This window comes from Rousettus aegyptiacus, unplaced genomic scaffold (assembly GCF_014176215.1).
Source record: "Rousettus aegyptiacus isolate mRouAeg1 unplaced genomic scaffold, mRouAeg1.p scaffold_m13_p_10, whole genome shotgun sequence".
Classification (NCBI taxonomy): Eukaryota; Metazoa; Chordata; class Mammalia; order Chiroptera; family Pteropodidae; genus Rousettus; species Rousettus aegyptiacus.
Window position 1 is genome coordinate 67,849,766 of NW_023416285.1, and position 27,255 is coordinate 67,877,020.

Genomic DNA, 27,255 nt, shown 5'->3' on the forward strand with positions numbered 1-27,255 from the left:
TTAAGGCCAGATGTTGAGTGTTTGGTATTTGTGAACCTTTGAGAGATCCTAGGAAAGTCTGCAGTATGAACCAATACAGGCTATTTGTATGGAAAAAGCCAGTGGAAGTAGCTTGAACCTACAAGTTAGGTTGGGCATGCTCTCAGGGAATCATCAAGGTAAGGCAAATGGGGTTAGCCAGCTTGATGAAGTCTCAGATATAACACTCTGCCTAATTCTGCACTCCGGGACAGGGGAGAGTTAAACAAAGGAAGAGTACCCTCTGCCAGCACTTCTGTCTGGGAAAAAGCTAACCCTCCAGTCCTTGTTCTGAGGCCAGACAATTTAGTTCCTTCACATATATCTTGCACATTTTAAGCTACTGCCCCAACGCTGGAACTCAGAGTGAGTAAATCCAGCAGTGAGTAATTTCATACTGGCCATTTAAGAGGAATGCGTGGGACTCCCATAACCCTCTATATCACTCAGCCACAATCTCCACTAGTTTTTACAGCCAGGAGTTGTGTGTACTTCTCTTCCCAGCACTGGTGCACCAAGCTGGGGAGCCCAGTGTGGGGCTGGGACCCCTTGCTTTTATAGGGAGGAATTCACAGCATCAATATCCTTCCCAATTTTTAACTGCTGCACGTAGGTGCAGGACCAGCCGAATTTGCATCTCTGCCCCTCCTACCTGTCTCAATGTGGCTTCCTCTGTACAGCCTCAGTTATAGACTTCCATTCAGCAAGACTTCAGGCAATTCTTACTTATAGTTGTTCTGTAGATTAATTGTAATTTTGATATGGTCATGAAAGGAAGCCAGCCTAGCATTTACCTATTCTGCCATCTCTTTTACTAAAGAGAAATCTGGAGGACAGAGAGGCTAATTTTCTCAAAGTCACACCACTAGTATTTAGTAGACTTCATATCTTGAATCTACTTGATTTCAGAAGGTTCTGGTTTAATTTAATATACTGCTATATAAGAATGATAATGAAGGTTGATATTTGGCAGCTTTTGGTTTTAAGATTTGTTGTATAGATATTTATAGAGAACACATTTCCCTTGCTGCCAATCAGAGAGTTGGGTCTTCTAGTTTCTAGTCTGCTTGGCTGAAGTGGTTATCTTGATGATACATATTAATGTGCTGATAAGCCATTTGTCACAAGTTGAAACTCAGCTATTGGTTCAATTCATGCTACATTTGCAATCTGCCTTTACTGAAGTGCAAAATCGACTTTCCTGTCATAAGTGGTAGAAATGCAAAATAGTCTAATACCTTATTTTCTTGCTCAAGTAAGATTATCTAGGCTCAGAGGAAGTTTTAAAATAACAGCTGTTTCAGCATGAGAGACTTGTTAAATGGTTTTAATAATGCCCCATTGGAAACTATAGTTGATAGAGTAGTACTTACTCCTCAAGACAAGTCAAGTTATTTCCTGGAGAAAAACCAAAGTGGCTTCAGCTATTTGGGCAGTTGTCTGTTTGACAATATAAGAGCTACCAACCCGTGTCATGATAGAATATCAATTTGTTCTGCTAAATTCATGTTCTGTTTTACTGTAGATGGAGTAGATTTGTAATGAATTTTGTTACAGGATAATTTAATATATGCTTTATGACCAATTGACTGTGCTTCCATTTGTAAAGACTGGGGAAAGGGGTAGATTTTGAAAATATAAAAGCATATACAGTAGGTGGCTTAATGAGTCCTCTTCTGCTACATCCACATGTGCAAGCACATTTACATTATACATAATTTGGTGCATGCATTGTTGAATTTCATTAACTTTAATTATTTGTAGATAATTATGTGTTCAAAGAATCATTCTCAAGTCAGAAACTAGAGCTAGTGCTTAAGTTGCTACTTCCCCTGGGTTATAATTAAAGTTGAAATTGCAGTGTCCTATTGACTGGGAGACAGAGGGGAATATTTCAGATTTACCATATATTTGAATAGTCAATTTTCAAACATCTTTGAAAGTGCTATATTCAAACTTAAGAGATAGTTTGTAAAAGAAATTTGGGGCACAGTTTTTCTCTCGTAGAAGAACATCATAAAAACATTTTTATTACATAGAAGATGCAGATTTTGAGTGGTGATGTAGATTCATTTTAAAACAACTTGAAGAGCAGGTTTTTTCAATTAAAAAATCTTTTTTCAGGTAGATTGCATTTGTTGTTAAGATAAAATTTTCTGTAGAATAAATAAGCTAAATCTGGACCTATTTATATTTATAAACATTTATTTAAACCCAAATATAGAAAATATCTAGGATACAAAATAATATCTATAAGGACATTATGACAAACAAGCAGCAAAGAAGTAGGAAAAATATTAGGAATAATGGGAACAAAAATCATCCATAAAATCTTTAGGACAATGTTCACACATATAGAAAAGAAGGATTACTCAGAAGATTTTTTGGTTAGATAATGCACGTCAAAGAGTAATGCAGTATTTAGCTTTCATTTATTCATGAAATAAATGTAAATGAAGTCCAAATCTGAAAACCGAGTTGTTTATAAATATCACTTACCTGATTTGGGTTGTCTAGACATATTTCAGATAAATTATTTTCTGCTTTCTTTCAAACCTGTTAATGCATGTATTTGCTTTTGTAGGCTGCTTCCTGGAGTAGTTAAAAGTATGGGTTTGGGATTCAAATCATGTCTCTAACCCATTTTAATTGTCTGAACTTAGGAGAAGTACCCAACTTTTCTAGGCTTCAGTGTCCACATTGGAAAAATTAGAATATTCATATTATCCCCTGGGTGGTTATAGTAAATATGTGAGGTTATTTGTGAAAACCATTTAGTGTAGTACTTGGTCCTCACTAAGTGCTCAATACATAGTAGAGATGCAGATATAGAGTCAAGATTTCTGTCCTGGGAAGTGCTAGTATCAGACATTAATTATGTTGCACTAGTCCCTGAATGTAAAGCATTCCTTTAATCATCCATAAGATGAGAAAAGCAGTATTTTAGAAAATATTCAGGGGGTCTCAAATTTTAATGGACAAAGAAGCTTATTGGCCTTTCTTCTCTTTGTAGCACTGAGAGAAATCTTTGAAAATTGTCCCCACTACCACCAGGCACTTTCTTTCCTTCCTCCACAGTCTATCTTTCAGCTGATTAAGCTTACTCATTCCTAATGTTTCAGCTTATGTGTCACTTTCACAAAGAGGCTTTCCCAACAATCAGGCTAGGTAATGTACTGATTAATTTCTCTAATTTTCTTTTATAGCATTAATTAATTATATATATTTCATAATTCCTATGAAAATTTTCAAAAACTATTTTTTTCACCCCATACTCCCAATACCCAGCAAAATAACTTGAAATTGTACACTCAATACATATTTATGGGGTGGTTATGTACATAATGATTTAGTGGAGTGAATCAATGCTTTTAATGAGTTCTTTATTGCTTATGAGTTTGATTTTGGATCTTCTATCATTCACTTCCAATATGAAATGAAGCATAGGGCTTGAGTTTTTTTCCCTAAAAATGTATTTATTAAAGCTATTGCAAATGTTTAGATTCAGTAGGTAAACCTCGTCTAATATTTCAGAGTAACTCAGCTTGCTTTAGGTAAGATTCTTGGCTTACCAAAGACTTCTTATCTTGTATAGCTGTGATTTTACAAAGGGTTGTGGCTGATAATGTTTAGGCTTTGGAATTCTTCCCCACCCCTGGCAGAAGAATACCAATTTGATAAATTATTGCTTTTTAGGCAGTTCCCCTATTGCCTTTGCTGAAGCAGATAAAATCGTGACTCAGACTACTTGCTATGCCAGCCTCCTTAAAGTTGACAAGGATCCAATCTTTCTGGAGGGCTATTATAGTACAATTTCATTATAATCAAATCATATCAAGTCTATATTAAGAGAAAAGCAATGTACAAATGTGTTCTAAGTTTAAATGTAATTTTCTGAGTATTTTGAAACTGAAACAAGTTATTTCCATATGATTATGTGGTGCTTTAAAAAATGAATTTATTTGGCTACCCAAGTTAACAATTGAAAAGCCAAAAGAGTTCTTTTATGGTGTTTTTCAGGTGTTTACATATGTTAATTTTACTTTTATGTATTAAAAAATATTCTTAATATAAATTGTGAAAAAAATTATAAATTATGATATTAATTTTATCATCCCAATAATTTAAATAAATAAATCCTCTGAAATCCATAATACTTGTACACACACTCACACATAAACACACACACAGAGTTACACATAAAGATTATAATCTGAACGGAGGCAAAGTATTTAGGGAAAAATATTAGGTAATTAAAGAACAATCTGGAGAAAAGCCCAACCTAGAAGGTCAAATAAAAGCCCCAGTGAACCAAATTCCTCTGATTCAGGTGAAGAAAAGCTAAAAGTAACTCAAGGTGTCCTGGAGAAATCTTATATCCAGGCCACTTGGACAGTTTAGGCAGAGGCTGTAGATCCCCCTGCTTTATAAGTTACTGACTTTCAACTATGCCATGTTGCCTCCATACTATTTTTTTTCTTTTTTTAGGCGAGGCAACCCTAAAGGGCTTCAGGGGTTAGCCACACATCTTATTTAATAAGGAAATAGCAAGTATGGTAAAGCAGTTGACACTAAAACCCAAGGTAATGATTTACTGAAGACTATCACTATTGTTTTATGAAAAACCACAGATTAAAAGGACCTTGTCAGTTTACAATCTATTATTTTTTATTTATTTTTTATACCTACAGCACCTGGTCTTCCAAGGTGGTCTCCTATCTAAGTACTAACCAAGGCTGGCCCTGGTTAGCTTCTGAGACTGAATTTTTAACTAGCTTCCAGTGTTTATTCTTATAAACGTTTAGAACGACTATAATGCTGCTTTTCATTATAAAACAAGAAAAGATCCATCCAGCCTAGTGTTTGCATTTGGAGAAAGTGTATGGAGTGTTTTTTTGCTCTCTACGCTCTCCAGAGTTATATTGGCAGCAATGGTGAATGCAGTTCCCGAAGCAGTTCCAGGTAGCATTCTGGTCAAGTCCATTTGACCAAGCTTAGAACTTCTGCTCCGATTACTGACATCTCTGACAAAGTAGAGATTTCCTCTACTAGAAACATATTTAATATACAAAGCACTGGAAAATAAAAAAAAGAAACCCCAGGATCACTATGAAACAAAATTAACCACAAAATCATGCATCTACAAGAAATTCTATTGTAAATTTTAGACTTCTAAATATATAAAAATGAAATGAATGAACTCTTTAAAATCTTATTCTCTGATAATTCCGAATTGAAAATATAAAATTCTTATCCCAGTGCCTGATATTGAAGTGATATTTTTATAGCTTACAGAAATACAAATACTAACATTGAATTAAATGCTAACATTGGAAAGAAATGAAATAAAATAAATAGGAAACTCAGAATTTTCATTACTGCATTTTGTTGTTCAATGTATGATAGAATCCCCTGGTATCTATTTATGAAATATTTAGCATGTTTATTTGGAAGGAATGTTTTTCATAAAACAATAGTGATAGTCTTCAGTAAATCATTACCTTGGGTTTTAGTGTCAACTGCTTTACCATACTTGCTTATTTCCTTATTAAATAAGATGTGTGGCTAACCCCTGAAGCCCTTTCAAAAGGTTTTGAATAAATGTCTTTACATTATTGAAGTTTTTTTGTATGTGACTCATTGATATTCTAGAAGATAAATGTGTTCATTATTAGCCTTGTTTGTTTTTAATTTAGATGAGTTAAATTATCTTTTATTAAACTTCATTGGCTTTTCAAGCAAGCAATATGAATGTAGCTTGCATTCTATAAGCCTCATCTTAGCCACTTTATCTCATTGCTGCTAAAGTACTAAGTTGAGATGAATTTTCTTTTTGCAGTTGATAATATTTCTTTAGGAATTGTGTCAGATCACAGTCATGATTGATGAATTGCTTGGATTTGCTCCTGGGTGCCTGTTGCTGCATTAATTTGTTGGTAATGTTTGAATCTGGCACCTTGCATCTCTATCCCACCAGTTTTCTTGCTTCAGGCTGTTGTGACTAATGACAAAATGATTTCAAACTAAATCATTTTTTAAAAACTTAGGTGCTTTTCTTGTTTGCAACCACTGTATGTCTGCTGAATACTGATGGAGCAACTCTACAGACTGTTTGAAACATAACATTACTCTGACTGACACATTAGTTATTCCAAAACTTGAAGGCTGTGTGAATATTATTCCTAGTGGGTACTGTGCCAGGTTGGTCAGCAGATTTCTCAATCCTTTCATGGTTTGTCATCATGGAAAATGACAACAATTTTTTCCATAGTAGACCTTGAGATAACAGTACAAAATAACTTCAGTATCATTCGGCTGCTTGTGAGAGAGCAAAGATTTAAGCCTCAAATAGGTCTAATTTTGCTTTCCTTTTTTGTAAATTCTGGTATATAGATTACTGATAGAATTCTTAAGCATTCTAAGTCACACTTGGGGTTGAGTCAAATAATTTCAATGCCTTACGCACTAGCTCCAATATTCTAGAAATCTGCCCCATAAACAAAGAAATCATAATCTGGAAGTTGCATAGAAAGCTTTTCATATTCTTTCTTTAATTTCCTTAATTTGAAAAAGAACCTTGATTCAGTATTATATCTATTTTATTAAAATGTGTTAAAAAAAATGAAGTAGGTGCTTCCAGTGTTTATTAGCCTAGAGCGATTAATAAGATAGTCTTTATACTCTAGAAGTTCACTAATAATTTTAAACTGGAAATAAAAATATTTGATTTTGCTTTCAAATGGCCATCCTGGTAGCACTCTTCATACTGTTTCTTCCAATTTTATAAAGTCTCTCGTTTCATTGATTCTTGTTTCCAATCTCCACAGATGAATCCTGTGTCTTTGGTTTGAGCTCATTTTTCTCTTCGGGCATATTCTTTAAGTCTATGCTTACATTTCTTGATACTTATAACTTGTATAATAGTAGATGTTTTTAGAACATAATTTTCAAATTGCCACAAATGTGACTTGTACAAATATGGAATGGGCATATGTCAGTTTTTTTCAACTCCTTAATTAATAAGGGGACCACTTAAATAATCAATCTGGTTCAAATTTTTTTGAGGAATAGCTATAAGTAACCTGAAAAAAAAAGAATATTAGACTAAGGTTGCTAGGTTAGATACGGAAGTGGTTAATATCATATAGGGCAACAAAACCATAATTTTTTGTGGGCTTTTCTACTGGACAGGAATTTACAAGTTAACATGTAACTTCACAGTGTTCTGGCTCAAATCCAATATTAAATAGCAAAATCAAACTTAAGTAAATTCTCCTAGAGGCTTAGTAATTCTTGGGTGGACTTGTTAAACAATGCTCCAACATGATATTGAAAGGATAGACTGTAATCATTTCTGATTTCCAAGTCTTGAATAATTTTTAAACAATATGCTTGATGATTACAAATACTTGACTGATTCAAATGGATAGGTGTAGTTTATCAAGTTTTTTAATGCCTTCTTCACATTTATGCACCGAGAGACTGCATGAGATGGCAGAACATTTGGTATTTCACTGTGTGCCTTCCAGCCAGTCGTGATCTTTCTGCTCTTATTTGACTCTGCTATCAAATGAGAAACCGAATTAAGTTGATCACTTAAAACTCAGTTGTAAAATACTGTTATTCTTTAAGAAAGGCATTTTAAAGGGCAAAATATCTTGATACTTTAACCAGGATGTGGAGGTAGGAAACAGGCACCCCTAATGGTCTTCAATAAATTCTGGGCTGGCCAGAATTATCCCAGAATATCTAAGGAACTTCTCCTAATAGGTTTTGCAATACCTTCTATTAGGATCTTTGATTTAATTGGTTTATATATGTCATCCAGTGCCAAAACAATGTTGTATAACAAATAGCTACAAATCCTCAGTGTCATACAATGAACATTTATTTTTGCTCTCAAGTTTATGAGTCAATTGGAAAGTTCTGTTGATCTTGATTAGGCTTTGCTGGGCAATTTCTCATCTCTTAGTTGGGACAAACTCATGTGTCTAGTGGTTAATTAGCTGTTGGGTTCTAGAATAGCCTGATTGGAATTATAAGTTCTGCTCAAAAGGATCTCTCTAGCAGGCTAGCCCAACTTTGTTCTTATGGTGTTGGTAGTAGTGTTTTTAGAGAGAGTAGAAGCAACCAAGAACTATTAAGGCTAAATCTCAGAAATGACACACCATCACTTCTACTATACATACTGTTGACCAAAGAAAATCATAAGAAAGTCTGCAGGGAAATAGACTCCTTCTCTTGGTGGAGGAGACATGGGGCATTATAAGGGGTGTAAATATAGAGAGGGAGGACAAATTAGTGCCATTTTTGTATTCAATCAACTGTAAAGAATGTGAGTTGAGATTTCAGGAAGTTTCAGAAGAATACTGATCTAGAGGGAAAGAAGATGGGGTCTTATAAATGTTTTTGTGATTTTTTTCTGGGATGTAGTTATTTAGTTTCATACTTTCAAGTCTTACTTTACAAATTCATTGTGTGTGATTAGATCAGTGTTTACAGCTCATTATTCCGTATTACTGAGACAAAGCTCTTCTGAATACTATACCAAATGCTATATGAATGTTGGGATTATCCAGTCTGGCTGGTGGGAACATGCATGATTTTTGGCTTTATGTATGGTAAGTACGGGTTCTTCTCATTATTTTCAGGTTGTTCTTTTTGTAGCCTTCGGTATTTCCTCTAAATCATAAAATGATCTGTGCTTAGCAAAATAATCATTGAGGACTGTTCAGTTTTGGGAGTTTTCTCTTTCTTTAGCACATGCTTCTATGTTACATTTTCCTATGAATGTTAGCCATCTTGATTTCTCCAGATTCTCGGCTTCATCTCCTCAATTCAGGATGTCTGTTGGATTTGTCCCGGATTTCCTTTCCTGCACCACAGCATGGAAACACTCAAGTTTGTTTCTTCTCTTTCACTGCTCATGATTCTATGTTGTCTAATGCCCAGTGTCTTGAAAAAACAGTTGTTTCCCATATTTTGTCCAGGTTTAATGGTCATTTCATGCAAGAGAGTAAATTTAGTCCCTATTATTCCATTTGGCTAAAAGTAGAAGTCTCCAATTCTCAGGATTTATTCTAAGGAAAAAAATGGGTTTCTAAAGACTATGGGCAAGCTAACTTTTGGTAGAAGAAGATAATAAATAAATATCAGATTATATTTGAAAATACATATTCTTCTCCTGCTTGTCCAATTGGTTCTTTACTACTCTCTTCCTTTAAGTCCTTAGTATATTTAGCATCTTGCAACAGTTTGACCCTCCATTATGTTTTACTTTTTGTTATATTCTTGATTGTATCATGTGTGGATGTACATATTGTCTTACCAATGATAGTGTAAGCTCTTTAAATGTTGTGCATATGCCTTATACTTCATATTTTCACCATATGTATAATGTTTTAGAATTAATGCTAATCAATTAACGATTATTCTTTTCTATAAAAAGGGACTCAAACTCTGAGTATTAATTAAATGACATTTACAATGTGCTTTGTAAAGGAAAAGTGCAGGATAAAGATTGGTAATTTAGCTTTTAGGTTGAAGTCAATTGTGGTTTCAATTGGCACCACCAAAATTATGTGCCATATGTAGACTACAATTTCTCATGAATTCAACTACACTTTGCTTAGGAGAATGCTCCAGGCTGACATGAAGAATACTTTCTAAACTTCTCAGATCCTGTTTTGGCTCTCATTTTATGAAGCTTTTTTTATCTGCTCACAAAACCTGAAGTCATAATTTGTAATTGTATGAGATATGGATCAAATACTTTCAGACTGCTTGATGAATGTGATACTGAGAAAAGATTGTATTTGTAGAATAAATATTTTCTGTAAAGTGAGTTCTCAATTATATATAGTATTATATGTGCAATTTCTTATAGGTTAGCTTCTACTAATCATGTGCTTGTGAGCTGTTCTCACTCCCTCTCTTCTACTTCTCACTCATCATTTATTTCATAAAATGGTAGAGGGAGAAAGTATAGAAAGTAATAACTATATACCCTTAATATATAAAAAAAGACATGATTATTTAATAAATCATTTCAGCAATTGCTTTCCTTCATTAGTATGGGCTATCTATACTTGGCTGTATAGTTATTTATTGTGCATGTCAAAATGCAAAGAGAATTAATTTAAATATTTTCATGCGTCTGCATTCAAATATAGTCTTGTTCTACACATAAAATAATTTGATGAAAAATACTGAATTCAATTTTTATTTAATCACTTTTTATTGGTAAGTAATTTGAACTCAGATATTTATGCAGTGATATGACAATGCTATTTATATGTCTAACACATTTTATTAAAACAAAATTTTCCTTTGTATTTTCATTATTAATCATGGTTAAAACGTAAAATGCATTTGGATTTCTAGATTTAAATAATGTGTATGATTGCCTATATAATTTTATGAAAATAAGTTCCAGGGATTTGGAAATGAAAGATTTTGGAGTTTTTTTAAAGGAATGGTATGCACACATGGATGGTTATTATTATCATTCTTCTATGCATGAGAATACGTCAAATTCTTCATATTTATAACGCAAACATATACAAAACTCATTGAAGTATATGCAAAGTATCACAGAATATTATTTACAATAAAACTGAGTGAATAAGTTTTACAACTGTCATCATGAACTTAAGTAAAGTCAAGTATAATTCTAGTTTTTAGTCCTAGAAACCTAATCTTCTTTCTGTAGATTTAAATTCTCCTTACTTATGAGAATGCTAATATTTTTAAATAGATTTTTAATTGAGTTTCAAATATATACATGTTATGTTTGGTAAGTTTTTATATCAAGCTGAATGGCTATAGCATTTTAATAAAGGTTTATTTTATAGAAACTAATTTTAATTATTGGATTCATTTAAGCTTTGTTTAAATCTACCTAAATGACATACCAATATAATTTTTAATATACTTTTTCAGAACACAAATGCAAATCTGAACATGAGGAAAAGAACAAATGCTTTGGTTCACTCTCAGTCTGATGTTGGCATCAGAACTGAGGTAGGAAACCATTTGAGCAGATCTTCTATGGCTGTTCAAGAATCTTCTGAAGCCACATCACAGTCTTACTTAGCTTCTAGTCCAAATCCGTTCAGCCATGCAAATGCAGCTGAAACTATTTCTGCTGCAAGAGCTCTTCCGTCTGCTTCTTCTACTCCTAGTAGAACTGGGTATGTGCCCCGGCAAGCTGCAGTTGGATCTGCTTCTACCCGCCATATGTTTGGATCAAGACTGGAGCGAATTAAGACCACAGTTAATACTATAGGGGCTTCTGGAAAGCTGTCAGCCATTACTCCTCCCTCTTCTCCACCGCCTTCTGGATCTGGCACAAGTAAAATAGACAAATATGCCCGCATTCTCTTTCCAGTAACATTTGGGGCATTTAACATGGTCTATTGGGTTGTTTATTTATCTAAGGACACTATGGAGAAATCAGAAAGCCTAATGTAATTTTTTTGCTATAGTAGTTTCTTAAAATATGATATACTTAATGCAGAATGTCTTTTTAAATGTTTTTAAAGATAAACAGTTGTTCTTTACTAAAATAAAAATTCTATGTAATTTTTCCATTTAAAAAATTCAAGCCAGTTATTGGGACAGTTAATTCTCAGTGAAGAGAAAGTGCGCCAATTTTTATTTCAGAAAAACTATTTCAATAGAATCAATTCCTCCATCAAATTAGACGGAATAAAGACCATCCTGGAAAGTTGGGACTAGTGAAATAGGGCTATTAGAGATAGCTGGTACATTTTTTGCATTGAAATTTGAAAACAGACTATGACATTTTTTAATGTACACCATGCCTATCAACCAACCACCCTAAATTTCCCAGTGGCATGGCCCTTAATCAGAATTGTTTATCGGATATCATATGCGGTGACTTTGGAGATCCTCTTACCTAGTGTCTACAAAAAAGGACTTTTCCTGCTAAGTGAAACACTTTTAAAAGTTAAATGGAACAAAACAAATACTGATCAATAGAGTGAAACCTCTGCTGCATCAAAAACAAAGACAGAGACCAGGGAAAATATGTTTCCTGTCATATGTTGTCCAAACAGGACTTAACAGTTGACTTGAAAATTTGTGCTTTGAGCCAAAGTTTAACTCATTATGTGAATTCTTTTTGATAGTAGTTCATTCAGATATGTATTCTTTTAACATGTTTATTCAGAGCCTATCAGATCCCAGGCACTATGCTAGATATTGTCTCTCTAGGAAAGCTCTTTCACCTTTACCTACAGTATCACTGAAATAGTAGAACAGTCAATGCATGCTAATAAACCATAAAGTAGCAGAAGCCATTGCATTCTTTAATGAAGAAAAATTACTTAGAGTCTGAAAACATTCAAAATATTTGTGTCTCCTATACTGGTAGAAGATAACAGGTATATTGTTCACATGGCCACTTTTGAGATAAGGACACATTAAAACAACTTCAACTGACTTCAAAATGTAATAAAAATGTGGTATAGATATATTTTTTTTATAAGTGAAAGGAATTGCATACTTGAAAGTAGAAATCTGGGCATTGTAAGACCTTATAGATTACTTGTCTCAAATATGATCAGAATCACATTTTTGATCAGAATCACAGAATCATCAGAATTAGGAACTCAATACAAGAACATTCAGATGCTTTTCCCAATATAGATTTGCATTAGCTGGTGAAATGCTAACCTTCTGGGGAGTTCTTGTGTCGGTAGTTCTGTGTTTCTGGATAGTTTTGTGTTTATTTTGAATAAAGTTTTTGTACAGTTTCATAACTAAGATGGGTATTTTACATTTAAAAGAGCGGCAAAGGAATGGAGTAAAAAAAATCATAGCCAAGGGGTAGGATGCCACTGACTCTCTTTTGTAATTTATATACCAACTTTTCTTTTTAAGTTGTTAGGTAGACTTAACAACTTAATTGAATTCGTTGCAGCTGTCTTAGGTGACTAAATCCAGGTCTAGTTTTTTGTTGTGTTGCTTCCCGATTTTTCGTCATACTTTTTCTGATCTGGGTTTTGTGAATGAATGTGTTCTAGATGTTTTGGGGACCATTTTGATCGATTATTTTTTTAGAAAAGAAATGATATTAATTGGCATTAGTTTTTTCGTTATCGCTCTGCTTTGGAATGGTTATATATGAGACCTGTAAAATGTGCAAATACCAAATATTAATTTTGAATCACATATTAGGAATTCCTTCTTGGTTATCTCTCTAGATATTTCCTAGAATAATCAACAGTTTTAAGGTTGAAAGATGCTTTAGAAATAATCCAATCCAAACCCTTCTTTTATAAATTGATGGCAGTAATATGAGGTCCAGTAAAATTGGTATTAATGTATAAATTTAATAAATAGTACTTGTACAAAAAGCTCATTAATTATTATTTCATCCATGTGAGCAGATTTCTACCCTTGAGAGCAATGCTTGGAAAGTATGATTTTTCATTATTCTAACAAAATGACCTTATTTCTTTGGTGAGAAACATACTCTTTGCTTCTTTATTAGTCTATTCTTAAGAAATATTTCACTGGATTTCTTTTTTAAAAAAATAAATCCTTCTTCTATATATTTTACAGATACTAAAGGGATAAAAATAAATAGTTTTAAATTTGTAGACCTTAGATCCAAATGAACCCATAGTTTTTTTTTTTTTATCTTTGTATATGAAGGCAATTCTAAATAAATCAGATGGCCAAATAAAGAGAAAGGGCAAAATTAACTAAGGATTCTTAATTCCTAATCTGAAGAATAAATCGACCAGAAAGTCTAATCACTAATACACAGAAAATATTTTATTCATATGCACTGTTAATATTAATAATGTATAGTTTGTTTTTCCCAACTGAATTTTATCAAATTAATTCAAGGCTTAATTTTTTTTATTCTGGTCATCATTTCTATCTTTTCAATAACTCAGAGCTGCATTAAACAGGACACTTGTGAAGAACCAGTCACTTTTTACCATTAGAAAATCTAATGGGCATCATTAGGAGACCCCAAAGTTCTAGCAATCTGTCAAGAATAGTTCTAGCTGAGAGTAGTACCTTTGTATGTTTCTACCTTTTAAATTTGAAGTTCGGGTGTTTTATTCAGTACCAGTATTTATAGTCTAGATTTAAACTCCACACCGACCACTAACTTCTACATAATTCTAATTTCCTCCGGGCATGACTAGGTATGGTAATATATTTACATGATTAATCCACAGTTAAAAATGACTTGATTTGTGCATATACAGATTATTTGAGTGGTGTACATTTTAACTTGGACATCACAAATCTCGAATTAGAGTAGGCAGAGAATAGAGTCATTCTCTGTTACTGATAAAAGTGAATCATAGAAAAATTAGTGATAAAGATAAATCACAGGGCTGAAATGAACTTCGAAATGTAATTTTTTAGTCACCTCACCTTAGCAGTGACCATGTTTCAAGCAATACATAAAAATTTGATTGTGGTTTGTTTTACTCATGAACTGGTAATTCTGCCTGGCCTAGAAAAAAAATTCCCCACTCTCCACTCCCCTATTTCCCAATGGTTCCGCTTCTAGATTTGCAAATAACCTCTATTGAAAAAGCACCAGGTGGAGAAATGGATAGTAAGATTTCAAGTTCTGACTCCATTGTGGTTTTAGACAAGTCACTTAACCTCTCAAGTGTGATTCCTTATTTATAATAAGAGATTAAATAATATCTAAGATTTCTTTCAGTTTTAATATTCTTTGGTTCTCGTGTAGACTAAATGTAAGCAAATTCTTGAGATGGATACACTCAATATTTTGTGCCACAAATAAATGTTTACCGGGAAAAAGACCCCTGATTTTAATTTGACTGCTTAATTAGTTTTAGCTCATAACTTTCCTCAAATTAAGGTTTCCTTACCTTAAAAGAAATAACATCTCTTCTTTTAGATTAGATATTTTCTTCCCTGTGGAAGACTTCATTATTTAAAGACTAAAGAATTTTAGTTCTTTCTTTTTTCTTGGCTTTAATTCATCTTTACTAAACAGGCTCCTGCTTAATGTTGGGTGCTGTCCTGAGTTTCAGATGTACTTAGATAAACAAAACCAGTTCCTTTCCTTATAGGTTCCTTGTAGTCTGGTCGTAATGATAGATATGTAGATAAATAACTATGGAGTGTAATATGTGCTGCAGTAGCATAGAGATGAGACTAGATGATATGAGTGAGCACTCACCTAAGGCACAAAATATACGGGAGCACCAAAATACTCAGTAATCAAGATAAATAATGTTTTGAAAGAATATTTTAAAAATTCAAAATTCATACAAAAATCCCTGATGAACAAATACCCATATTTTAAATAAAGATGAGATCAATATTAATATTTCCTTTTGATCCAGGTTCTATTATTGCTTGGCTTGGCACTGATATAGAGGGTAGAAAAAGGATGCACATAATTTTGTAACTTTGTTGATGGGAAGAAAAAAAATGATGGCAGGGAAGGCTTCACAGAGGTAATAGTAAATCAAATTCTGTAAAATAATTTGAGGTTTTATTCCTATCTACTCCACCAACAATAAAAGCACATTTTTAAAACTACCTGAAGCATGAAAAAAAAGACATAGATTTGGACCTTCACGGCGAACTCTTACTGCAAATAGTTTAGGGTGGTGGGAGGGATGAGTGAATATGGTAAATGAAAGTTGATGATATTGGAAGGACTTGTGGGGCTGGATTAGAGAGAAGTTTGTGTAAATTTCCAAAGAGATTGGATTTAAACTTGAATTAGTGAAGATTTATTGAAAATCTTGCAGGATAATTAGATGAAGATGCACATGCTACACTTCTGTTTCAGACAAATCACCTGATTGCTGTCTGAGCTATGGAATGGAGGACCATTAATCCCTAGGTAGTACACAAATTGAGATATCTCCTTCTCTCTCCCAGTTAACCTTACATTTCTTTTTTTATTTTAATCTAAATAATTTCATTGTCATTTGTAAAAATGATACATCATTGTTAAAAAGAAAGATAGATATTGCAGAAATTTAAAAACAATCTCAAAATCCCATCACTAAAAATTTGTTAATATTCTATTTTTATCATGCCAGATACTTTGTATAGATATGTTTGTATAGAAGAGTAGACTGATTGATTGATTACAAGAGAAAATTTATAAATGTAGGAGCCAAATATTCTGTATGTGAATGTTGTCGCTAAGTAATAAAAAAATTAAATTTAACTTTATCTCCATTTAAGAAAAAATGCTAGAGTAAACTGAAGAGATCGTTGAAATGTAGATAGTATTTATTCAAAGCAAGACATTTTGAGGACTGTCTTTTTATTCTAGATTTCAATTTTATTTCATATTATGTTTCTTATTATATATCTAAATAAATTTTTCTTTCAGAATGCTAATTATGTTAAATCTCTTGTCTCTGTATCTATTTATAATATTCTATATACTCACTTTTGTATTTTTAAATATATTAACTTTTGCCGAACATAACCCAAGTGAGTTTTTAGTTGTATGCTATTTTGTAAACTCTAACGTGATATTCAGATTCATAATGATTTTAGTCTTCTTCATTGCTGTCTTAGTTTGTGCCATTTTATTTTTTTTTTCATTTAGTTCTGTTTTTATAACCTCTATTGAAAATTGTATCTTTTTTGAGTATCTCACACTGTTAATAAGATCATGTGTATAATCTATCTGAGATTACAGAAAACTATTTATATAAACTTTTCCTCTGTTTTCTAGATAAACTTTATCTGCTTTTCCATTGTGTGTTTGCCTCCTTTGCCTATGTTCCATGCTGGTTTCTTTCTATCAATCACTGAATGAAGTTAGCTATTTACTGAATGAATCAGTTCCTCCCACAGCAGCTATTTAAATTTCAGGTTTTAAGCCTACTTCTCCAAATCTTCTGCCAAAAGACCATATTTTTTCTCTGTTTTTGACATTCGGGTGGTCTATGTGGTGTATATTGTAAAACTCTTTCAATTTTACTTTCTCTGTGCTGTTAGTGCTCTAGTGATTATTGCCTCTTTCTCCCACTTTCTCACTATAATATTAGTAGTCTGTATCATCCAGCAGGCTGCTTTACAACTATCAAAGTCTATCAGCAATTTTTCTTTACGCCTGTATTCTACCATTGGGGAATGATATATAACTGGAATTCTGTGAAGACAGATTTTGCTTTTTCTCTTGCCTGTCCATGTATCATCTCATGGTTTCAAACAGTTTTTGGAGAATGTCTCAGGGCCATAACACTCAGTGAAATCTGTATCTTATTAAATAGATGTGCCAGTCAATTTTCTTTCTCCTATTAGTGTAAATGTCTCTGTATTTGAAAGCTATTTATCACAGTTGTCAATTACTTATAATTACGAGTGTGATTTTCATTTTGTTTTTCCAATTTTTCATTATACATGTTATTGTTGGAGATATTTCATAGGAGAGAAGTGAGTTATAAAAGCTTTTATAATTCTAAAAAACCCTTTTTTAAACCATTTTGAATGATTCGCCATCTACCATTTGTATTTCTTTTAGACCAGGGGTTGACCAGAGTATCTTTTACTGATAATCTTTATTGACAAGCAGAGCTATATGTTTTTTCTCTTCTGTATATCAGGTGTCATTGGAATCAGGTATTAAACCTGGATTAAATCAGTGACAACATAGTTGATAGAAAACACTTCTTTTTTAGGGGTAGGAAAAGAAACTAATAATAGAAAATAAACATTATTTTAGTTAACTTTGACTGACATATTCTTTTACGGTCTTTTGCATTTGTAAATGGTAGTCCGCATTTCATCTTAGCAGATGTTTACTAATATAGTGGAGCATGATTATTGTCATTTTATTGATTATGTATACTATTTCCTAGTTTAAATATACAATAAATTGGACTTTTTATTTTTGAAGATACATACAAATTATTGTTGGTTGATGAGGCTAGGTTTTATAATTTTAATGGAGTTTCACTGTAAAATGAATCAAAACCAAGTTTTTATGCAAAATCATGCTCTGTGCTATAAGATGTTGAATGGCCATAGTAAATAGAAAATTAAAATTTTCCACTGATTTCTCCTCATTATAAAAATTCCTTAACAACTTTATGCTAAAAATATTGAGAACTGAAGAAGAAATAAAAATAACATATTCCTTTTTTTTTTAGTTAGAATGTTACATAAACCAAGAAATAAAAGCCTATCTGATGCCCTCTGAATAATTTTAAATTATTTGTTTAATTGTATAGTTGAAGAGATTCCTTATTATGAAAGTAGAGAAAAATAATAATGTGTATTTTATCATATTATGAAAACTAAATTTGTTATCTTTTGAGCTTCATTACTCTTGCTTAATTACAATAATAAATAAAAAAGTGTGACATATAAGCAGTTCTAAATTTGGTAAGGGATACATGTGTTTTGATTTTATGGGAATACAGTTTCTTTACAAAGTACAAATTTCTTCAGTTTATAGCAATTACATCTGACTGCCTGAAATTGATGATTTTATTCTATGTAAGAGTATTACCATGGTATATTATAGTGAGGAACACATAGTCATTATAATTTTGTTTTTGCAAATTTGTTTTAAAGAAAAGAGGGATATTACCAAATGTTGGTTTAGTATTTTTAAATAATTTGTTGGGAAATGATTTTTTTTTTTAATGCTGTCAGTTTAAGCAAACTTCTCTTGGTTCTCAAAGCTAAATTTATTACTTGTGGTAATATACTTCTTTTGCATCCTAAAACAAAATATATACCTGAGCATAGCATTGTGGAATAATTCAGGTTTCAATTTCCCATTGGAGAATGAGTATTTAGAAATAATAAGGATTTAAATTTCTATAAAATCTGTTCATAGATAATTATATTTTAAGATGTGTTGGAGCTAAATTCTGGAATCATTAAAATACAAATATTGTATCTAATGCATTTTTTTTCTATTTAAATTTAAAACAATAAACAAACATCTTTGGAATATTTTTTGTTTAAGAACTTTTTTTTCTGTTTATAAGTACCTTTCCTTTAAATTGGTCACAGTATTGTTTCTGACGTGATATTTCACTTTTGAAGTCCTGCCTCTATCACGTGTATTCCTAGATTTTACTTACCTTTAATTCAATATCATCATATAGATTATAGTTTTGCCAAGTTTTCACAACTGGGAAAATATCTGTGGGTGACATGGATGAAGAAAAGTTATAGGGCCCATGATGTCTGATATGATACAATAAAAACCTTTAACTATGTGGTTTTGATTAACAAAAGGGGCATATATTCAATACTCCTTTCATTAATCAAAAAATATGCTCCTATATATTGCTTTTTTTTGTTTCTGATGAGTCAAAATTAATAAAGTATAATTTCATTCTAACCTATGAGAGTAAATTTTTTGAGAAACCGAGTAAGGCTAACTTTTAAAAATATGTGAGCATATGCCTTTTACTATCTAGCTCAGAATATTAGATATAATTATTTTGATGAAATGAAACACTTTAAATGCTCTGAAAATCTTTAATAAAAGTTTTAAAAAATTTTATAAGATACCATGAAACATTCTGAATGTAACCCCCCTTGTTCTGAAACAACTGTTTTCTGAAGAAAAAAAAATAAAGCTTTTGATTTATACCTTTTAAAAAACAGAATGTACCTGAGAGAAAAATAGTTGACCATAGATTTTCCACAGCATACACACCACATACACACACTCATTCTTAATTAATACAATCTAATAAAAAACATAGTATATGTAGTATTATTTTTGTTCACTTTAATAATATTAAATCTTTTCCATATTCAATTGTATTTTACTCAGTTAAATATAATTCTTGTTAGGACTAAATGTTTGTGTTCCCCCAACATGCTTATGTTGAAACCCTACCCTCACCACCTTGTGATCCTATTAGGAGATGGGGCCTTTGGGAGATAATTAAGATTAATGAGGTCATAAGGATGGAGCTCTCATAAATGGGGTTAGTGCCCTTATAAGAGTTGTGAGAGATTGCTTCTTAGCTCTGCTATCACAATGAGAAGCTGACAATCTGCAATCAAGAAGAACTCAACCACAGTGTCATCCTGGTCTTTGACTTCCAGCCTCCAAAATTGTGAGGAATACATTTCTGTTGTTTAAGCACCAAGTCTATGATATTCTGTTATAGCAGCCCAAACTTACTAAGGTAATTATCTATTCTGGTGAGAACATTTCTATTAAAATTTTAATATTTAAAGTATATAGACTGTCGTGTAGTAATTTTTGCTATACTTTAAAAAATAAAAGATTTGAAGTTCTCATTGACCACCTGATCCTGTTTCCAACTAAACTGAATACTAGTTAGAAAGTGCCTGCCTGCTATTTTCAATATGGGTAACAGAAAAGTACAGCTAATGTAGGAGAAAGTGGAAGTCAAAATCAAACGACCCAAACTATTCTCAAAAACAAGCTTAAACAGAGAGGTAGGAAAAATAAGTTAATGGAATACATATAGATATTATGACTTTCAAACTGAATTTCATCAATTGTTTAAATTATACTAGGTTTATTTGTTTAATCTATAAATAATATCTTCATAGCTCATTTTTGGAGTATAATAGTTAAAGGTTAATTTATTTTCTGATTTATTGGAAGCAGAAGTTCGATGCTGGCTGCTTGGTTGTAAAAGTACACCCTGGTATGGTTCAATAATTGTGAACTTGTTTACAACATCACTTATTCTGTATTATTGTTCTCTGTGCATTTTGAAAATTAATCTCTCACAAGAAAAATTACATGAAATTCGATTCTAGTATGTTTTCTTGATGCCAATTTGCATTCTTCATGTGAGTTCTTAAATCCCTTTCATTTTATTCTAGAGAATGTAAAACGTCATCCATTTAACACTGGTTTGAATTATGTTCTCTGAAAACTCTTCAAGGTATCATTCATTAACTTGGTATTCTAGGCAAACAGATTCATGAATCTGTATCATTAGTCTTAAGATAAATGTTAATTAGTGACATCATTTATTAAGTAAGACCAATACATCTGCTTGTAAAATAATATTCTTATCAAGATGCCCCATGTTTATTTATCAGTTGAAAACTAAATAGATTGATACATTGGTACTCTTAACAGAGGGAGATATCTCAGTTGACATGTTACGCCAACATTCTGATAACATTTCTCTTTTTTCCTTGACTGCAGTTTTCTGCATTTTTGTCTACTCTCTCCTTATGTAAATATAATGTAGTATGATGCCAAAGCTCTGTCCATAGTTTATGGTGTTCTTATCAGTGGCATAGAGAGATGAGAACAAAAATCTCTTTTTCTCCTGCATGCAAAATCAAAAGGGTAAAGGCATCGTTCTATTTTCATATTTTTAAGTGCATAATTTTCTAACTGATGCATTATATAACATATAATACTCCATAAATGAGAATGACATTCTTTCTTCACTCATAAGTAAGACTATATCTAATGTTTCTTTTAGGAAGAAAAACAATGGTGAGAAAAAAGCTACTGTTTTTTATTTTGGAATAGACTATATTGTGAATAGACTAAAACTTTCTGCCCACTCTAAGAATAAACCATATATAGAATTGAAAATGCCCTATATAGATTGTGCTAACTGAATCATTCAAATACACCCCTAGAAGAACAGATCTAAAATGCTGGGCATTCATCATAGAGGTTGACTGATATGTAATTTATTTTCCATTACAGAATTACTCCTTGCATTTCTGCTCAAGTGGTGGTCTAATTTCCAGCTCTTTGGCTTCATCTCTCCAGCCCCACGCATTCTAAATGCTGATCATTTCACATTTTCCTTAGAGTCTCTATTGGTTCTCTATCACCTATGGGATAAAATATAAATTCCTTACCATGACATTCAGGGCTCAGCACAATCAACTCTGTAATTTCACCTTCATCCTCTCCTTTCATTTATTCTATGATCTAGCCATCCAGGATTACATGAAATTCTTTAAAACATAATCTACATGGCCATACCTTGGTGACTTTTCAAGTTAATTCTTTCCTTTAGTTGCCTTTCTCCCACTCTTGTCTTGTTGACGACCTCCTGTAAATTACAACACCAATATTCTCATTCACTAAGGCCATCTCTGATTCTCCTTAGTAGAATTAATGAATGTATTTTTCCATTGTTCCTACAATACTTTTGTAGTATCTTCCATATAAAATTATTATTATTTGGAAACATATCTGCTTTTTATTTGTAAAGTGTCTATATTTTAATAATACATGAATAGACTGTGCTCTCTGATCACAAGTTCACAGTTTTATCTTGTGAGTATAGCAAGATTAAAATCAATTTGCACATTGTCTGATGAAAAACTGAGGATCCTAGCATAGAGCTTGCCAAGTTGTAGATTTAGTTTATTGCACAATTTGAATTTAGTTTATTAGATAATTTGAATTTTGTTTATTGGATAATTTGACTTGAGATTACCAGATAACAGCAGGCCAATAGCTTTCACTTTATACAACTTGATAAAATAATAATTATTTAAAAGTATTAGGCACAAGAAATTACTTCATATAATTCCAATTTTAGATTGTGTACTATGACTAAAACAACATTTTTAATGCTCTCAACTAAATGTATTTAATGGGTCTATAATTATAATTCTGACACTTGATAGCAATTGGAGGGGGAATCAGATGTATATATTTTAAAGTTGCAAAATTATATATTTTTATTGAATAGTAATTATAACTACTGTAACTACTGCTCTTGACTGTTTTTTCCTCACCTGTCACTTTATGAAAATATAGATAGAAAATTAAAAGGATTGGCTTCACAAGCATATCATGGTTAAAAATTCCTCTTTTCTTTATACCCGAGAATTTTTGCCTGTCAAGTGCTCAAGTAAATTTGGATTCTTTGAAAATAATCATGCTTGGAATTACAAAACATACCTTATTCAGACAGTACGAATCGTTTTAAAATAAATGTTTTAATAAGTAACTGGAGAATATAATTGGTTACACTGGCTTCAGAAGTAGAACATTGACATTCCATGGTTGGTTTTTGAAAATTTATTTTAGTAATAAAATATTAGTACATTGCTTACAGCATGCTAGCTTATACCAAACTCCTTACTACAGTGAGAATAGGAAGAAAAAGATGACATCAAGAAGGTAAGAGGGTGAGTAAAATTAGAAACAGCGGTAAGAAGTATTTTGAGAGAAATTCCACAATGGTTTTTAAAGTTGGTCAGGAGCAGAATGAAATTATATACTTTATATACTTACAAAGCAGCAATACCATTCCATTCTTCTAATTTTCAAATCTTATACAATTAAAAAATAACCTTGGGCCACAGAAAATAAGTCTAAGTAACAGAGAGGGCAAAACATGAAATCTTTTTCAATTAATATAATTGAACATATATTGAAGCTTATTGTTGTTTTCTTATTCCTAAATCATTTACACAGAATCATAGATGTTTATTATGATACTGCTGTACACATAATCCAAATATTACTGATCTAGCTACTTGTATTGAATGCTGTTGGTTTTGTGGCTGTAAATGCAAAACTAAATCAGCCATTTCTCCTAGCCGATGACTGATTAGCAAGAAGTTACTCACTTAAAACACAAATTGTTTTTTGCATTATTATTGAATAATTAAGAATAATTAATAATTAAGAATATTAAGAATAATTTAAACATAGAAAGGAAGCTGTGGAAATAACAGTAGAGTAAGGAATATAATACTCTAAGGGTATAAGATTTATAAATGCAAAATTAATTCTTTTAATATAAAAAGTTATTTTTTATACCCTTTGTATTAACATGTCTTCTTCTGTGGGAATTCCTAACTACTGGCTATACATACTTCAAGAGCAGACTACATGTGATCTAGAATTTTATTTTACTTTTAATATTTTAATGTTACTTTCAAGACTACATGATGTATGCTGGTAATATTATATGGATGGAAGATTATATACAAATGACTTGTTGAAGAGTTTGTATTTCTTTTTCTCTTTTGAGGGAAAAATCATGTCTGGTACTATATAAGTAATTTCATCATATATATATATAATACAGACATATTTATTTTTATATTAAGAGTATTTATTTTACTTTCAAATTTTTTCTTTCTTTATAACATCTTCATTGTTTATACACATCTTGCCACCAGATATGATGGAGCTGAAAATGTTTTTGAAGCTTTTAATAAATGTTGGCATAAATTATTAGGCAGACAAATGCACATAATATTGTAAGTAAAAGATTGCAAATTGAGATATGTAACATGACGATAAGGTGCCTCACTTATTACCTAAAGGTAGCTTAGCATAGTGCTGGCCCAGGAGCTCCAGATTCATATTATGTGTGTGATTTTAGGCATTTTATTTAATGTCACTGCTGTTCAGTTTCCTCATCAGTCAAAGATAATTATTTATCAAGAGCGGTTTTGATGTTTAAATGAGTTGATTCAATTGAATATGTTTTTAAAAGTACCTGGTACACAGTTAAATGTTCAATAAATGTTGAGTGCTATTGCTGCTTAATAAACTTTCCAAAAATGCAGTGGCTTAAAATGACAATTTATTGGTGTATTTTTCATTGTTCTGTTGGCTCCTCTGAGTGGTTCTTACTTGGATTTACAGTTACAGTAAAATAGCAGGCGAAGATGAAGTCACAGGAATGTTTTAACTCACAGGCCTAATGCCTGGACTGAGAAAGCTACAGTTATGGTGGCTGTTTGACAATTTCTCTCTTTATGTGGCTACCTTGTGCATCCTTTTAATATGGCAGTCTCATAAATCAGATTTCTTACAAGGCACCTAGCTTTCTCCAGGGCAAGCATTTTAAGAGATAGGAAATGGAAACAGCCAGTCTACTAAGACCCATCTTACAAACTGGCACAACTATGGCACTTGTGCTAAATATTCCGCAGGTCACAGTTGTTACACAGTCCTCTCAGATTCAAGGAGAGTGGACACAGAAGTTCTCAGTGGGAGGAGTGTCAAAGAATTGTAGCCATCTTTAATCTGTTACCTATATTAACATTATTCAGTGAACTGTTTGGTGAATGCCGACATTCCATGCCTTCTTGGCAGTTGAAAAACCTTTATGGAATTTAGAAACGTTGGTCCTAGACTCTTTACATCAAGATTTTTAAAAAATAATCTTTGAATAATTAGCTTTATAATCAGCATGGAACTTCTGCCTATGAAAAAACCACCCAAGCTATTATTTCTTTTTGACTTGTGACACCAATCTAGAAGAGAGAATATAGAAGAATTGTTTATACTTCAATAAAATCCCTAGAGAATATATATCTCTACATTTATAACACATGAGATAAGACCGTGAGAGAAATGGGTCACATATATTTCTCTCAGCAGGGTATAAAAATTAGAGGTCATTTAGATTCCAGGGAAAAAAATTACTAGGAAAGTGTGACTTTTTAAAATTTACCTAAGAATAGCAGCATAATTAAGTAAAAGAACTTTGGGCTTTTGGATTGTGACAGTAAAGATATTATATCATTTTGCCAATATTATACCAGCCTATTAATTTTTCCTTTCTTTAGTTAATTGGCTTCAGCCCTAATGGTAGGTTGGCAATTGAGCCAATTAAGTGGCATTTTGAAACAAGAAAAATTTTCAATTAGTTTTTGAGGTGCAGTTTTAGAAATTTAGATAGCCTATAAAACAAGCAGTTCATATAATCAAAATAAATGAAGATGTCAGTGCTGTCAGAAAAACATCAGTTTAAAAAAATAATAAAAGCAAAACTTGTCAGGAAAAATGAACTAGAGACTCTCATAAAATCATATGGATGGTCAGGTTGTAGACTTTATAGCCTGGTATCATAGATTAAGCATATCTTATAAGTGCTAGGGTAGCTAGATAATTATTTTAACATTTATTGATCAAGACATTTGATAAAAATTTTTCCTAAATTTCATTGGTTCATCTATTTTTTTAACCTATTCTATCTTAACCCTATCCTATCATCGGGTTACAGCATGGTGGCCATAGAATCATAGCACAGCAATCAAAAAACAATTTCAAAGTGATTCCGTTTATTTACCTGGACTTCTTAAACACCATGAAGTATATACATATAATACCAATGAACACTTTTTAAATCTACTTTTATGTCCCATCCATTTCCCCATATTCCACAGTTACTTCCACATTCCTCCTCCAAAAGTCTCTATAAATACCTCCCTTAGACTGATACTATGCATCTCTCACCTTTTTTACCTTGACTGCTTTCCTCCTAACTTTCTAGTTTAATTTTTCCTCATATTCCTTTATGAAGAAAAGGACAAATCTGGCAACTGATAAAACTTCTTTAGAGCATTCCAATCACCCCTGTCCCTTAACTTAGATTTCTGACTGAGATCAAAACTGAGTAATGGAGTGGGGTGGTTGGTATTCAGAGAGAGGAGACGAAGTTATGGGAAAAAGAGCCAGGTAAATGCAGTGTGCCCTTTCTCACTTCTGAGATTAAGCTTTTTGAGTGAACAAAAGAAAACATACAGTCAGAAGTAACTACAAAAGGAAGGAAATAAAATATATTTCGTTGGGCTAGGGAAGATCTTCACAGAGGGGACTTGTTTCCTTCTGATGGCAAGAGCTTGATAGGGTGGGAGTCCAAAGAGGAACCCCAACCTGGAGATCCAGTGACCAGGTTCTTGTCTTATGCTGTGAGAAAGACTTCAAGGACACGACAAACAGCAAGCAGGAAAACTCAAGTGTTATTATAGCGAAAATACACACTTAAAAGAAAATGCAGGCAACTCAGAGAATCTGCTCTGAGCTGTCTGAATTATGGGTTTTAGTTTTCTTATGGTTGGAAGTGACCCAAGGCTATCCATCCTGCCTTCCGGTCTTAGTTTCTTTCTCATGTGACCTGGAGGGGAGGGGACTATCCCAGTCCATCTATCTTGTCTCTTGGCCTTGGCTTGTTTTTCACGTAGGAGTCTCATGGTTGGACCAGGGAGAAATTCCAGAGCAGCAGGAAGAGGGCTGAGTAAAGAATTAAAAATTTTAGAGCTGCATCATGGAGGGGAGGGGATACTTCTGTAGGCTAACTATCCTGCCTCTCTTTCATTTCTTATCTAGAGAGTTCTGAATGCATCAGGCTCACAGAAGCATGCCACACAAAAGAATCTATATCCTATCTCCTGGCATTTTGTCCAATATGGTAGTTATCTCAGATTTTAAAATTTTGTTGAAAAATTAATTTTTGTGTTTGCATTAAAATTAGGTGGATTTGTTAT

General features: G+C 32.3%; 1 protein-coding gene across 3 annotated transcripts in view; it reads left to right on the plus strand.

Annotated features, from left to right (window-relative positions):
- GABRA4 (gamma-aminobutyric acid type A receptor subunit alpha4) overlaps positions 1–24,013 on the plus strand; it is a 75,949-nt gene extending 51,936 nt beyond the window's left edge. For 2 of the 3 annotated variants that reach the window (XM_016161193.2, XM_016161194.2), the window contains exon 9: positions 10,960–24,013. In XM_016161193.2, coding sequence (XP_016016679.2) covers positions 10,960–11,490 — 531 coding nt within the window. In that variant the 3' untranslated portion in view covers positions 11,491–24,013. The remainder of the gene's footprint in view (positions 1–10,959) is intronic. The other variant, XM_036227964.1, reaches the window with a different exon arrangement.
- Positions 24,014–27,255: the final 3,242 nt, after the last annotated feature.